At 41.4% G+C, this 16778-nt stretch overlaps 1 protein-coding gene across 2 annotated transcripts in view; it reads right to left on the bottom strand.

Annotated features, from left to right (window-relative positions):
- Positions 1-316: 316 nt before the first annotated feature.
- The window catches only part of tpst1 (tyrosylprotein sulfotransferase 1), a 43710-nt gene continuing 27248 nt past the window's right edge, over positions 317-16778 (bottom strand). The window contains exons 5-7 of one of the 2 annotated variants that reach the window (XM_079224576.1): positions 2844-2894; positions 2208-2276; positions 317-830 (exon numbers count right to left, since the gene is read on the bottom strand). In XM_079224576.1, coding sequence (XP_079080702.1) covers positions 2241-2276; positions 2844-2894 — 87 coding nt within the window. In that variant the 3' untranslated portion in view covers positions 317-830; positions 2208-2240. The remainder of the gene's footprint in view (positions 831-2207; positions 2277-2843; positions 2895-16778) is intronic. The other variant, XM_079224577.1, reaches the window with a different exon arrangement.

Raw genomic sequence — 16778 nt, 5'->3', positions numbered from 1 at the left:
TTTTTATTAAATTAGTTTATTTAGTAATATGCACCAAAGTATGAACTAGAGTCTGCTACACGTGGGCACAGCAGGTCCCCTTTAGTTCATTTAAGATCTAATTTATTTAATAGTCCACTTAATGAGTGCAAATTCCCTTCACATTAGCAAGTAATCAAATTCCTTACGACCCACTGTGAACCTGGGCTTGCTTCCTTTGCTAGGTTGGTATTCCAGCCTTGTGGAAAGAATTATTCCACATAACAACATCCACCCTCAAGGCTCATGAAGCGTTTTGGACTTGGAACTGAATCATCATGACTTACTGAAAGATTTTCAACAGATTTTTATTTAAAAAAAAAAAAAATATTTCTACTCTTCTCTCTCCATTGTTTTGTTTTCTTTTTACAGAATAGCAAATAAAAACAGACCAACAACAGGTTTAAAAAAAAAATGTTTATCATGTCAGTACCCATGACGTTTCACAATACAAAAAGGCATGAAAAAAGTAACATTAAAATAGGTATGGCATCTTCCAAAAGCAAATTTTACCATTCATAAATGCTTCTTGCGATATTGGTTCACTGCAGTTTCTTACAACAGAATCACAGAGATTGTATTCTACATAGCCAGAAATCATTTCTGTAAAGATCGATGAGCGTGATGTGACACAAAAAAAATTCAAACAATCAGCAGACATTCTGTGGTTGTGAGAAGTTATTGGTACTATTCTTTGCACAACATTGAAGGCCAAGAGTTCTCTGGTGAGGAGACGGTCCTGCTGTGACCTTTAAACGTGCCGACCTTCCAGACGGTGAGACGATGTCCAGGATCCCACTGCACCTCGGTTCCTGTTCAGAGACAGGCCACGTTATTGTCTTAGAGTTGGTAGCAGAGTGTTTGATGACCTTCCATGACCTTCAGTCAGAGGTAATAATCAAAGACTAAGAACATGTGTTGCTTTGAGTCTGTCCACTAACCACGGCCTACTCTGTGTGCGCCGTGGCGAGTCAGTGCCGAACAGCGTCACTCGTGGAGAAGCTGACAAACTATGATCATTATGGGTTTTATTTCTTCTTTTGTCAATACCTAAGTGTGCGCACACACACACACACACACACACACACACACCTCATGGAATAGCCACAGAACAAGAAAAGACTGGCGAGTTTCACATGAAAGTTCTCTTTTTCTGGCCATTTTGAGAGTATAATGGAACCCACACATGTAATGCTCCAGATACTCAGCTAGTTTAAGGAAGGCCAGTTTATAGCTTCTCTCACCAGCATAACTGTTTTAAGCTGTGCTAACATAATCGCACAAGGATTTTCAAGGGTTTTCTAATCATCCATTAGTCTACTATGCAATGAGCAAACACAATGTACCATTAGAACACTGAGTGATAGTTGCTGGAAATGGGCCTCTATGCACCTATGTAGATATTTCATTAAAAACCAGAATAGTCATTTACCACATTAAGTTATGTTTCCACCAGGTAAACCTGAACATGCACACCTCTCTCTGTGTGACAGCGATTATAACCACATTTTATATATATATATATATATATATATATATATATATATATATATATATATATATATATATATATATATATATATTATAATTAACTTAGATCTTAAACCCTTAAATATAAACAGTAGCCCGGCCACCCTACGGAGGAAACTCATTTAAAATCTCCACTTGTCCTCTCCTTATATGTAGTCAAGTGTCGGTAGGTAGAACTGCCAATGCCGCTGAGTCGCCGCTCTCTTCTGCTGACTCACACGCTGCCACGGACAGTAATCACACTCGCTGTTTCTCCCAACAACGTTAGCTAACGTGTTAGCAAGCGGACTAGCTTGCCATTAAAAAAACTGGTGGGAGGGAAATTAAGCCGCTGTAGACATCTTAATGCTGATTGGCCAAGACTCGACACGTCAAAGATCTTCTATTACGAAGATCACAACATCAGCTTTTTTTCCGTGTCTCACTCCAATTTCAGTAACGCCGGGCGGCCAGTTGCCCCCCCCCCCCCCCCCCAAAAAAAACTAAAACTCTTCGGATCTACACGATTCACGTGGATGACATTTTAATTTCAAAACGGCGAATTTCGCCGAAAGGTGCCAAGTTTGCAGGTATGAATACAAATATTGTGTCCCAAAAGTCAATTAATAATTTTAACAAATAATTGTGTTCATCAGGTAACTGCAGGGGAGGAGCTGTACCTGTGTGCTGAGGTGACGGCGTTCCCGCTGCTTCTAACTGGGGTTGGGTCTCTCTGCAGACTTCTGAATCTGTATGGAGGAACAAGGGCAGATAGCAGACAGACACCAGTTAGTGTGTGCTCTCGGGGAGACAGGCAGCATTGTGACAAAGAAAGGAAATGCCAGAATATGCCATTTATTGCAGTTCCAACCTCATGGAGTGAACAAAGAGACTGACTGTGTTGATAAAAAGGCATCATCAGCAAATCAAACGCAGACACTCTCTTCATAAAACATATGGAAAGCAGATGCAGGTTCATCTGACTATCAGCGGAGGGCATACGTGTTCTTCAGCCAACATCAGCGATTGAAACCAAGAAACAACAAAGCACCATAAAGAGACCAACAAACAATGAACCGCTTCAGACCAAAACATGAAGACAACCATGAAACAGAGACCAGAAATCAACAAGCTGCATTAAATGGCAAGAAACTAAACTCAAAAACAAGATATGTTTAAATGTGAGCAGATGGAAATATGTATGGAGATCTTCAACTGAGTTGCAGATGGTTTAACTGAAGTAAGAAAATAAAAAATGACTGGATTTGGAGAAATTAAAAAAAAAAGCTCTACAACAGGCAGAAATGTTACTGTACCTGTGATTGTTCTTTTAGGAAATCTGGGAGCTGAAATTCACCTTTAAAGACCTGGAAAAACAAAAGGACCAGGTTTAGAGCTCCGGAAATGCATGAATTCATCATCTGGATTACCATGGCGAAGATTTACTGGATCATTCCTTCAAAATGACTTGTATAAGCCTCAGGGGGCTTCATGAACTTCTTTAATGATCAAACTAACTATTAGAGACAACATGAATGAACATGACTGCCCTCAACTGGTACCGATTTATTCTCAAATGCAGGAACCTTAGAAACAGCTGTAAAACCAGATATATATTTAGACTTCTTTTCTTCCCATCAACGCTCACAGTTGACATCTAAGCCATCCACCTTCTCTTAGACCCCACCCCCACGAGGCTGTTAAACAAGCATTACCTTTAGTTAATACACCTGTACTAGATATTACCAATGTGTCTCTACTAACAGGCCATGTGCCACAGTCCTTCATAGTATTACCTTGAGTTAGTACCACTTTTCTAGACATTATCAATAGGTTTACTAACAGGCCATGTTAGGTGTAAAGACGTTCTGCTATCCTGTTGTCATTCCACCATTGAGGAGCCAGGAATGCAAACAGTCGTGATTTTGTTGAGTGTTTAGCTCAAGAATTGAAAATCCTGAGAAGTCACCTATAAATGGGCAGGCACCATTTAGGGCTGACCATTGAGATCATACAGTATTTTCCTATTACCCACTAGAGCAGTGCCCTCCCAGAATGCAGTTGTGATTTCTACAGTCTTCAAAAGTCAAATGGGAGCCAGAGCCTTCAGCTACCAAACTCCTCACCTGTGAAAGCAGCTTCCAGTTCCAGTCTGGGGGGCATCTGCCTATAGTCATATGGGAGGCCCATGTTGTAATTATATTATGTCTTCCTAGACATGACATCCATTGCACTTATGACCACCCTGGGAGTGGGATCCCTGTGGGATCTCCCGTGGCTCTCCCTGATTTTTCTTTCTTTGTTGTTTTTGGGGGAGGGAGCGTTTCCTTTTCTGATGCGAGGGTGTCGAATGCTGTACACATTGTGAAGCCCTTTCTTTGTAATAATGGGCTGAATAAATTGAATTGAAAAGGAGGAGGCCCCTTGATACATGGCAGGAAAATCAAGCTTTGCTCCTGGTGTCATGTATTCCCCCCCGGGGGGCTGAATGGGACCAGAGAAAGAAGTGAAAAGAGACACATAGTCGGCCTCAGCCACACAGTAAACACAGAAATGGACTACTCCCAAATCCTTCAGGCTTATTACAAATGTGTCTTATTTCAAAAACTTGCAATATCTAGACAGGAAGTCACTTCTTTCATGTTGAATGAAAACAACACTGTAGCAGCACAGGGTCGCCCCGTCAGCCTGGCATCAGGAAGAATGCGGAGGAAAGGTAACAACTTTGTGCTGATGGATAGAGGCTGAATGTAACAGACATGGAACAAGAGAAGACTGCAGCATGATTGTGTTGAGTTACACAATAAGGAAGCAGCTTTGAGACAGAGGTTGTGAACTCTGAGCTTTTCTTCTCTAGTTTCTTATTGAAAAGTATATACTCATCGTATCATATACTATTTTATGAAGTTGTTTGCGACGACTGGTTTTCCTTTCATTACAGTACGATATGTAGTGTAGTAATGAAGTACAATGTGGTTAAATAAATTGTTGTCTTTTATCTTCATACAACCTGCATTGCTTTACCTCCACGATAAACCTATACCTTCATTTTACAACATCTTTGGCAATAGTGGACTTATTTGATCATTTGCTAAACCACTTCCAACAGAGACTGCGCAATCATCCCGTAGGAACTGTGATGAGGCAAGGCAGGCCTGTCAAGCTTTGGACTTCTCCTCTTGTTTCTTTTCTATATAAACAGATGCATGCTGAATGTTGTGGTAACCTTTGGGGTTTCTCACTATAGGATTGGGCAACAATTCCTCTACTGACGATATTACTTAAAAGGAAACAATGGAGACAATGGGGGCCATGAATCAAACAAAGTTTTAGAAGCACATAGATTCATGGACTGGAGTGTTGGAATGTTGCAATACCCATAAGTGACCACAATGTATAGGCAGCAAGCGCTATTTTATCCACGGGCATTCTGAAATTAATGAATCAGATCAACCGTGATATTGTGTTGCCTTTGCAAAAGCCCCAATGACTGAGAGTGTATTGGGAGCGGAGATTTGGGGTGTGTCCATCTTTAGTCCCGACTTGTTTATCACAGAGCTTAAACATTTACATGCAGCCGTGTATATAGCGATTCTCATCACGTTTAAGTCATCTATCGGCTGTGTTTGACGGGTCGATGCCCTACCAGGTGTTTGTTTTTTTTACGTTTTCAAAGCTTTGCAAACTATTGGCAAGAGAGATCAGAGCTAGTCGTAAAAAAAGTGTGTTGCAAAGTGGCGTTAAAACCCCTGTTGAGATGCATATTCCAAATGCTGATATTAAATTAAATATGTTTAAAGAACGGTCCTAAACCCAGAATAACGTCGGCATATCCTACATGTCTTAGTTGGAAAACAGGACTAATTCAGAATATCCAAAAAGAATAGGATGTTGACATGAGCCATATACAATCGGGAATATTGTCATATTTTCAATAAGAGTGGAGTGTGCATGTAAACGTAATCAATGATGGACACGGCAGCATCATCACTAACCTCAAATGCTCCCAAAACATCAATGACAACCACAGGCAAACTTTTAGGATTTAGGCAAAAGCCATTAAGCCAATACAAAACAGAATTTGTATGTACATATTTTTTCCCTTATAAAGTTGCACGATCAAGCCTTTAACGTTTCATTTTCAACCTTTTAATGAACAATAGAGCCACGAGACAAAACACACCAAGTATTGAGTTCAGTGAAAATATATCTTTTAAATATGTATATATTAGTATATAAGTAAATATGTGTGAGAAGTGGGTCTAAAGTCCTGAGCCCCTTTCCTGGGCTGAAAAGATTAAAACTTCCCGAAAACACAAAACCCATTGATTAATGTCCCCGCGTGACTTTGTGTATGACTGTTTTCTTAAAGCTGACGACGGGGCCAAAAGCTGAACGTTATCTGAAATGATTTCCAACAGCCGAGACAGAGAGGCGAGCGCATGTTTATGATTTCCTCACGGGGGCCATTTTGCAGCTTTCCAAGAGTACGAAGGCTTCGGGCCAGACCGCTCGGAGACAGAGAGGGAACGAGGAGCGCATGCAAAAGAGAAGCAGAGCAGAATGCCCTCTGGTCGTGCACTAGGTCAGACTCTCAGAGCAAAAAAATTTGAGTTATGATTAGGAAACATGGAGCGGAGGCTGAGCTGTCTGCTTGGCATGCTGCAGATCAATCTGGACAGGACAGACAGAAGGGAAGAGCCAGACTGCATGTCTGCATGATGGGATCACTGCAGTAACGTGAAGCCAGCAGACTCGGACCTCAAGGTACATTACCTCTGAGTTAACATGCTCATAAGGAGAAATGTTCATTTGGTGGAAGATTTACAGCCTCTTCTATTGGCTCAGATAAAACAAGATGAACTACTGCTCAGCGTCATCAAAGGGACCTTTGGCTGCGTCACAAGGGCTTTGTCCCCAATCAGCTGTCTGACGGAAATTAGACAGTGCTGCCTTTCTGTCATTATCCCTGGGTTTAATGACGACAAACACACCTCTTTAACGAGTGCCTGAAGCCTAGGGTTTTGGTTGTAGTGCCTCTACCGAGATAATAAAAAACTCTTAAACGTGAAAAAAGTATTAACATGAGCAAGACTGGGAAGGCGTAACCAGGGTAGCATTACAATCACAGCACAGCTCAACATTTTCCTCTTGTCTGCAGACTGGAAATCAAGCCATCGGCACATTACGCAATCTGTTGAATCAGAGTTGATGATGTGCTTTCCTACACTGTCACTGAAGTGTTTGGATGAAGCATTTAGTGTCTGGCTTGTTTGCTAGCTAGCTAGCTTGCTAGTAGCACCATTGCTTGAGATGACGGTAACGGAACATAAAAAGCTCCGCACAAGCTGCTGAGCTTGATCGAAGTTACTGTGAAGATGCAGCATATGTGATTGGGAACACTTTGATCATCTATAATCACAAGGTTAGCATCAGAACCGCTCCGCAAACTCTGCACAAAGCCCGGGTCCCAGGAAGCGATGCGGTTCTTTGTGAAACTGTGGGGAACACGCCTCAGACGAAGAAGTCAGACAGGATTGCTACGTCACTGTTGACCTTCAGCTCTGCTGGGACAAACATTTCCTTGTGTGTGCGTTCTTTCTCTCCTCACAAACAACTAGCAAAGCATGTGTGCAAACAAATAACTCATCAGGAACCGTCTGCCTCGTGTTCACAGCTGGGAATCGGATTAAAGAAGAAAGTATCATACCCAGAATTTGATGTGGCATTTCAGATCATTGTTCTAAACATGCATTAACAAATAAAAAATACAAATGCTTTTCTACTTGCTCATTAACTCACTTGTTTCCACCATAACCAAATATACTTATTAATTATAAACATTTAAATGGCACTGACAACGCTTACAAAATGACTTAACTGAAGAGTACAGTCCACTCTCATAGGACTCTTCACAGCTTTTCCCTCCTGGTTATAAAGGTCCCAATGAAATGTCCTTCTTTTGAAGGGATAACAGGTAAACAATGGTGAAGCTGGAGAATGACTCAAGTACAAACAAAGTAATGAAACAACCACAGTTAACATGAACACCCCAGGGGGGTCTCCTATATGAAACTGTGCTAAATGTGTACGTAAAAGAGGAGGAAATGCACGTATGCCAAAAAATATTCACATCTATAAAACCTTGCGTACGCCTGCCAGTGAGCCGTTTCCTTTCATAAATCCTGAATCAACCTGTAACTGTGTGCAGCTGGTTCAGCCTCACATCCCACCCTCTACACGCCCACATTCTACCATAAAGGATCCATGCCAAGCACCTCATGAATGCTGGCGCATACAGATGAGCAGTGGGTCTTTACGGGGAACCACGCCGACTACCGAGAGGAAGACCAAGAAAAGGATTTTGGTTTTGACACAAATCAAATCAAAGTACTCGTGGATGAGGTGCTCTCTGAACACTCGTGCCCTGCTAGTTCCCAGAAGTGCCAGAGTATCTGTCAAATCACACTGCTGGAATGTATGATAAAGTAGATCTATAAGTGCCAAGTGAACGTTGAAGGGAAAGCAAAGGAATAACATGGGCTGTCATTATAGCTTGCTAGCAGTGATTAGCATTAGAATACTGATACATTTCATCATGAGCTTTTTAACCTGTTTGATACTGCCACACTACTAAACTCTGTCACTACACGGTAATACAGTTTGTGACCCAACGTATCACTCTGTTAATGGTATTTTGTGTATTTAAAAAAATATCTTTCAGTCAATTGCCTCTTACAAGGCCTGGTCACTTTAAGGTCCATGTTGTTTTTGTCTTTTCCTTTATACTCATTGTGTTTTGTCTATTTTTATGTTTTACTTATATCATTTCGAAATGCTGCATATTTATGAGCTCACCATCACATTCCTCAAAACTAGATGGCAATGAAGTTGACTCAACTCTACCAGAATCTAAATGAGCAAATCTGCATTGCGGGGCAGGAACCCTTAAAAAAAAGAAAACTCCCACAGCATGCCTCAGCAGAGCCCACTCAGGGAGAGACGAGCGCCATCGGGTCAGCCAAGGTGCCTGCTGGTACTCAGCATTGTGGCTGCAGCTCCCTGTGACTAAGCCCCAGTCCCAGGAGGGTCAGTGTGGCAACAGCCCAGTATCTTTGAAAAGCTGCCAGTCTCGAGCCACAATCAGCTGGGGAGAACGTTTCAGCTGCACAGCTGTCTGCTTCCACACTATCTGGGTGGAATGATGCCAGGGATATTGTTACCTCAGACAAAAGAGACTGGGCTTGTCCTTACGTGCTCTGCTGGGAGTCGAGGCAGGCAGGAGGGCTAAATAGAAATTAGTATTGTTTTTTGGTTCAGATTGATTATATTGTTAACTTAATCTTTGTTCATGATTTAAAGGAAAAGTCTTGAAGATCTCTGTTTCCTGTGGCGATAAGTGGTAATTGCAGGGGTTTTGGATCTCCATTGCAAGAGATTTAAAGGTGGTGTCTTTGTATATCTTTGTAGCATATATAACTTTGTAGTCTTGACACAATGAATAGTAAAAATGGAGGCGAGAGGATATCCTTTAGAACAGCTTCTTGTAAAATGTAATGCAAGTAGCTGTGTGAAGAATGAAAGAAGGGTCCTCAATAGAGAAGCTCAAATCCTGCTTTACTTTGAAACCTCAAACATGGTCAGATCTCATCTTGAAAGTCTTGAACAAGACATCTTGATCTGGGTTTAAGGAGTAAGACCAGGCGGAAACCGCCGGTTCTGACAACTGAAGCCAATGTGGAAGTGTGTTGAACTTCTTTCTACTGGCCTTATGTACAGGCTATGAGTGAGTGCTCATTAATACATCTTTCCATACTCATTGAATACACGTTTCTGTTGAGCTCTAAGAGCCGAAAGCTCCATGATGGCCAAGAATTGAAGATAGCCCTGGATCAATATGATAGGATGAGCCTGTGCATCATTAACTGTCCTCGATATCAATATGAAGAAAAGATCGAACACACAACACGAGGAACTCTACAGGCATTTGTTTTCTCATCTCTCCACTGACTCATTACTGTTATTGTGGAGAAACTGAGAACTTATTGATTCCAATATCCATCTCTCACCAGGAATCAGAACAACTGCAACGCCACTTAAAAGCTATTGATTGTGGCTTCAAGACCCAGGCCAGAGGAGCCTCATTTACACCGATATGGAACCACCTCTACTGACCGGCAGCCGGAGATGAAGCCACGACAAAGAGGCCAGGTGTTGTCACCTCAACAAAGTCATCGCGGAGGATACTTGCAATAGGTTATTTTTCTTCTTCTTATATAGCTTCTTAAACTGATGCCGGAAGCTGTATCAATTGTACCCGACCTATCAATGAATCCATGTAAGATTTCTGGGTTCAATACTCAGGTTTAAGGGAGATATGAGTCAACTTAACTTCTTTGACCGGCGGGGCCGATACTGCTGAGAGTGATTACCTTTAACCCGAGCTATGACTCCAAGTATCATCGAGATACGGCTGCTTTCAACAGGACAAGCTTGCCTAATTGTCTAGATCTTTCCCACAAAACAAACATGCTGTTCTGATAACTGCTTCCAAACTATCTCTCCTCTGAACCTATGCTGCATATTTTGTGGTAAAAGCAGGGCCAAAGAAGAGATGAGACAGATGGTAAATATTAGGATGGGGCTGGTTGAAAATTCAAGACAGCAGAGAGAGCATTTCCACATGTGGCTCCTTCATACAGTGGTTTACTTCAGGGCTGGTTGCCAGATGTCCAATGCGATGCGGCATATTATTTTGTTGTTTTCTTTTGGAGGGTGGAGTTTACCAAACTAATAAATTGTGGTCTTGAATTTATTAAGATCCCCAGTATTCAGAAATAACCACTTTTCCTACACGAGTAATTTAGAGAAGTAGAGTTAAAACACCGTGACTGAATCTGGAGGTTGTTATGGAAACATCGGCGTCTCCTTTTGACAAGAGTTTTGCAGTTTCCTGAAGATTCATCCAGTGACAATAACATGCCATATCCAACCTGTGCCTCAACATTCAACACAGTAAATGGGCATTTTCTAGCTAGAGGAAGAAGTGTTTCATATTCCGAAGAACCCCCATTGTTATTGTGTCTGCACCGTAGGAACAAGGAACAATTGTGTTTCTTAGAACGCCATTTTCAAAGTCTTTTTAGCTCCTATATCAGAGCAGGCTATTTTGCGAGTAAAAACACTTCACCAAGCACAACTGGAATGGTTCAATTTTTCCACGAAGAGAAAATCTAACCACACAACCCATTCAGCTACATCTAGAATCAAGTCATCATTTTGAGGACATCAAACTGTCAAACTTAAATTACCCAAATTATTGTAAAGCTTTGAATGTACACAGCAGAAATCAGGAATGAAATAAGAAAATACCTAATATCATTGACAGTCATTCTGATAGTTTTAGTTAATGTATACAGTAAGCCGTTCCAATGCCTGTATTGTGCCTAGCCCAACCGTTAACATTGTGCCTTAGATATTTAGGTTCCACAATTGTGCTGATGAACAGTACAAGGCTCTGCTTTATGTGGCCAGGCAGATAGTTCCTGCTAAAATGGCAGACAGCCGGAGATAGTGTTGACACTTTGCTGAAACATCACTGCTGCCTGATAAATGACAGGCTAAGAGAGGATCTTCTGCTTGAGACACAGAAACACACAGCACTAATCACACGTATGTCACAAAGACTGATGAGATAAAGGGCTTCAGTTACTGTAACCTACACCATGTACGGCTGCACGATTATGGCCAAAATCATAGTCACGAATATTTTGTATCAATATTGAGATCACGATTATTCATTAATTTTAGAAAATATCTTTTTATTGCGCTTTCACATTTAAATGAACAAGAACACTGCTTCCACTTCCATGTTGTGCAACATTCCAGCTAATGTACACGTCTTTGCTTCAAAATAAAACTTATACGGTTCTTATTCACCTGAAGCAAAAAACGGATGATGCTCCTTCGAGGGACTCGCTCCTCGCCTTCTGCTCCTGACATTTGATTTGCCTTCTTTCACACGACACCGTGACCGTCTGCTCAGTTGTCTGTTTCTCTACTCTTCTACTAATACCGGAGTCGCCTGCAGACAGAACTTTTTTTGAGGCTGCTGTTGCAGGGTGCGCGCATGACACCTTAGGGCGCATCATGACACCTCCCATCTCGTTCTCCCCTGGTGGTTGGCTGACTGTTAGTTGAGGAAGCGCTTGATTTGATATGTAGCAGAGCAGCATTTTGAACGTCAATACCGCTGACGATCATGCTCATTTAATTGTGGCAGCCAAAATCGTGATTAAAATTAGATTAATTGTGCAGCCGTAACGCCATGACACTGATGCAATTCTGTTGAGAAGGAGTAATACTAGCTATAAGAACCTCTCACTCTCTCTCACACTCACTCTCACTCACTCACTGCATAAGTCTCACATAGAGAGGGCCGTGAAAATGGAAAGCAAGGCTAACAACTGCCTATTGCATCTTAGCAACATCTTGCATCTCATAGCTTGAAACCAACATCATTTCAATATTCACACGTACGAAGATGAGATGATAAAGCGTTTTACGCTATGTGGCCAAAAGAGTGAGGACATCTAAACATTAAAGTTGTTTCACAAATGTGGGTATTATTGTGCTGCTATGACAGTCTTCGCTCCTCTGATTCAGGCTATTCAGGTTGGCAGGTTTAGTTTTCCTCTGGCAAGGTTAACATTTGTGGGTTTCAGTGAAATGTACTCAATGGTTTTATCTTACAAAAAGTGAATTATCTTTTTTTTGGGGCGGTTTCTTAGAAAAGCCAACAATGTCTGTCATTTTTCCCTCAATACATGCATAGTCTTTCAAAAATGAACTTCTGCCTTCAGGCAACAAACATACTTTGTTAAGTTTATGAATACATTGTGAAATACTTAGTTAGGCAACAAAACTAATTACCGTAAAAATTCGGGTTATAAGCCGCTACTTTTTTCCTCAACTCGTGCGACTTAAATGTCGGTGCGGCTAATTTGTGGATTTTAAACGATTCTAAATTTAGCAGCAGTTGCAGAGACATACGGTACAAGATTCACGTGAAATATTCCCAAATCCCCTTCACGAGAGATCTCACTGTAAAAGAGGGTCCTCTCAGCAGGAGCAGCAGCCAAACTCCCAAACCTCGCCACCACGCTTGGCTCTCCGCCGGCACCCACCGACAACGCCACCACGCTCACCCGAGGAGGCGCGATGGAAAACAGGTCGGACAGCGAGGGAACCCCTGCCTCTACACCACCTCCAGCTAGTGCCAGCTGCTGCCACAAGAATGTGTGGTTGCACTGTTTGAGCTCAAGTAAACAACCCTGAAAATTCAGCACAAAGATAAAAAGGGTTGTCAGCTATCACAAGCTAGTGTGGCATTTGTTATAAATGTATGTTTTTACATTGATGTTCACGTATGTTGTTTAATGGATGTTCATAACAAATAGTACATGTAGGGAATAAGGACCATGGGGGGGATTCAGGTGGAAGTACAACTTGTGACGGGGCTGCAGCATCAGGAGGTCAGAGCATGGCGGCCCGAGGAATAAAGGAATTACAGTTAGGAGAAGTTTGTTCTCACGTCTCACGTCTCATGACAGCTAGCTCCCTGACAATCACCGAAGGTAGCGGGATCAGCCCTGGCAGCAGCAACAGCGGCTTATCAACTGCTGCGGCTTGTTTATCATTAAATACGACTTCTTCTTTAAATTTAGTAGATGCGGCTTATAAAGGGTGCGTCTTATAACCCGCAATTTACGTTAGTTAGGTTGAACAAAAGATCGCCGTTTGGGTTAAAATAACTACAGGAGTGCCGTTACGCAGGTTACGAGACAAATAAATCCATGATGAGTTGTCGTTTCACATGAGGAACGAACAATTCAATTCAGTTTATTTTATATAGCCCAACATCACAATTACAAGTTTGCCTCGGAGGGCTTTACAATCTGTACACACAACATCCCTGTCCCGGGACCTCACATCGGATCAGGAAAAACTCTCCCAATAAAAGATAGTAAAAACCCTTTCACAGGGAAAAAAAAGGGGAAGAAACCTGAGGGAGAGAAACACATTTGCTCCAGCATGGTTGATCAATAGACAGACATTTGTTTGTAATTTGGGGAGTAATAAAGAATCTAATTGTATTTTTCCAACAGTGTTCTCTTCAATTCGCGCAGATGTTGAGGAATGTTGTATCTTCCAAATATTCGACCATTCATCCAAGTTCCTGTTCCCATTTCAGTTTTACATAAAATGTTGTATTTCCTAATTTTTCCATCAGATTTTGATATATGGTTGATATGTTTCTATATTTGTTTGAGTTGTAGGCTCCCATTATGGTTCTAATTATCACATTTTTTCCCAAGTTAATTTTATGTTTTATTTCTCTGTCAAAAAAGTGCCTTAATTGTAGATATCTGAAGTGGTCCTGGTTATTTGGAGTATATGGAGTATTTTTCTTTCAGCTCCTGGAAACTCACAACACTTCCATCTTTAATTACTGTGCATATAGCTGTTATTCCATATGGAATCCATTGTTTAAACCTCTGACTGAGAGTACCTGGAATAAAATGTCTATCATAGGCTATCCATCGTAGAAGTTGGACTTTAGCTTTCTTTATACTTCCTTGTTCATGAATACATGCATAACATACAAAATACCTGTGGGATATCTACGAGTTATGGGGCATTATTTTTGTAGGTATAGTTACGAATGTTTGATGCGACCAGTCTGAATGTCGAGGCAACTATTGGATGGATCAAAATTATCGTCATCCTTTGTTTCATGACCAAATGCATTACATTCCCATCAGCCTCAGCTGTGTATGGAGCGAATTTGAACAAGTTAGCATTGCAATATACCAAACTGTAATGATGAACATAGTTGACATGGAATCTGATAATCATCAGCATGTTGGCATTGTGCCAGCTGACCTTTATCTCAAGTACAGCCTCACAGAGCCACCAGCGTGGCTATGTGCATCTTGTTTAACTGTCAAACTTCAATATCAGCCTCACAAATCCAGGATCAGTTCAGCTATACTACTGACGTTGCTTTGTGTTCTTTTTTAACAAGAGATTTTTCCCAAAGTTGTAAGCCCAAGAATTTACAAAATAGTAATGTAGCATTAAGATTTTCCTTAGTTGGAACGAAGGGGTGCCATGAGGCCTTTTTTTCCCCTTTCACATGCAACAACATAACTCAAATAACTCTACATTTGCTGTTTTTACACCAGGAGTCATAGCGTTTCCCCTAGTTATCTGTGATACATTTGCATGTTATTATTTGGGTTTTCATGGAAATATAAGTGTGGAAGTATGAATCATGTTTAAGGAAAATATCCAGACATCTGGGAAGAGTTACAGCCTGTGTGCTTGGAAGCCACAAATCAGCCAGAACTGTTTGGACATTTGAGCAGTCAAACAGGGTCGAGGTCAAACTTGGAAAACATGCCAACAGTAAATGAACAGACATTCTTCAGTCTGTAAACTGTAAACAACACTTCGAGACACATTTCACCATTTGGCAATCTTGTTTTCACATCAGCAATGACTATAATACAGTGGTGTTTCATGCAACCATCAAACATTTACCATCAAGTCATGACAGGAGGGAATTTCACACTAATGGAAACCACAGACGGTCTTTCGCTCGATCCTCAGCTCATGTCTCCAGCGACCTTGTGCAACGCAAAGTCATCTTCTTCCTTGTTGTCTTGATCATTTACACAGATTTACCAACGTCTCAAAAGGAGTACGATCTTGACTTATTGATGCTAGCAGCTCTTTTATTGTCCAATTCATCACATTGAGAAATTGGGGCTCTAAGAGCGAGAGAGACGTTGAAACCTTGGCCTCCCCAGGCCTTGAGAGATCAAAAATAAACCAGAGAAGTGCGTCACACTGCAGAGCATGTCACCTGATAACTCAGCTTGAGGAAAAGGATTCAATAAAACATTTTCTGCTCCAAAAATAGCAAAGGGTTTGTCATCGGGCAAGGACCTCGTTGCCAAAGAAAAGAAGACAGTGCTCATTGAATGGAACAAAGTTTATGAAATGTAACGATTGGATTGGCCATTATTCATAAAAGGTGGTGCTTGAATCCCAGAGCCTTCCTCCTTGTCTTCAAGAAAGGGAGAATGAGGGCCCTCGCAACAAATATGCAACACAAATGTGAAATTTGCCAAAATGTGGATGGAATCGATCAAAATAAGGGTTTTCCACTATTATAATCGTTAGTGAGCTTAAGCTCTCTCACACACACACACACACACACACACACACACACACACACACACACACACACACACACACACACACACACACACACACACACACACACACACACACACACACACCTTTAGCCATGACTTTCCACTAGTTTGGAGCTTTCCAACAAAAGTTGGAGATCATAGGCAAATTGGTGTTTGCTCGACGCTCGCTGGCCAAGAGGCTCGTTGATGCATCCCTGAGCAGACAAAATGTCTGTCCTGTCGTAGGAGCTCCAGCCAAAGAGATCATGGGATCATGAGACAAGTGCTGAAGGGAAACTTGGGGGAGGGTGTCGCCTGTTAGTCATCCAAAAAGCTGAGAAATTGGACATAAGCAGCTGAATATAGAGCACTTCATTTTGCTAAATAATATTTTATAACTGAATTATTACATTTCTTAAACGATAGTACAATGTGTTACATAAAATGTACTGACATGCATTAAAGGTCAAATTATAAATTGTTGCAAATGTATTCATCTATCACATGATTACCTGACTTTTTCTGATGAAAAAATATGCTTATATCATAAGCACAGAATTCAGAAAAATGTAAAATAAATTAATCAAATTTTAAAATCGCAGTCATGATTTTGGCTGCCACAATTAAATGAGCATGATCGTCAGCGATATTGACGTTCAAAATGCTGCTCTGCTACATATCAGATCAAGCGCTTACTCAACTAACAGTCAGCCAACCACCAGGGGAGAACGAGATGGGAGGTGTCATGATGCGCCCTAAGGTGTCCTGCGCGCACCCTGCAACGGCAGCCTCAAAAAAAGTTCTGTCTGCAGGCGACTCCGGTATTAGTAGAAGAGTAGAGAAACAGACAACTGAGCAGACGGTCACGGTGTCGTGTGAAAGAAGGCAAATCAAATATCAGGAGCAGAAGGCGAGGAGCGAGTCCCTCGAAGGAGCATCATCCGTTGTCTGGAAGTTTTTTGGATTTAGGGCAAGTGATGTTAACCA

Source organism: Taurulus bubalis (assembly GCF_910589615.1).
Source record: "Taurulus bubalis genome assembly, chromosome: 10".
Lineage (NCBI taxonomy): Eukaryota > Metazoa > Chordata > Actinopteri > Perciformes > Cottidae > Taurulus > Taurulus bubalis.
This window is presented reverse-complemented; position numbering and strand designations above follow the sequence as displayed.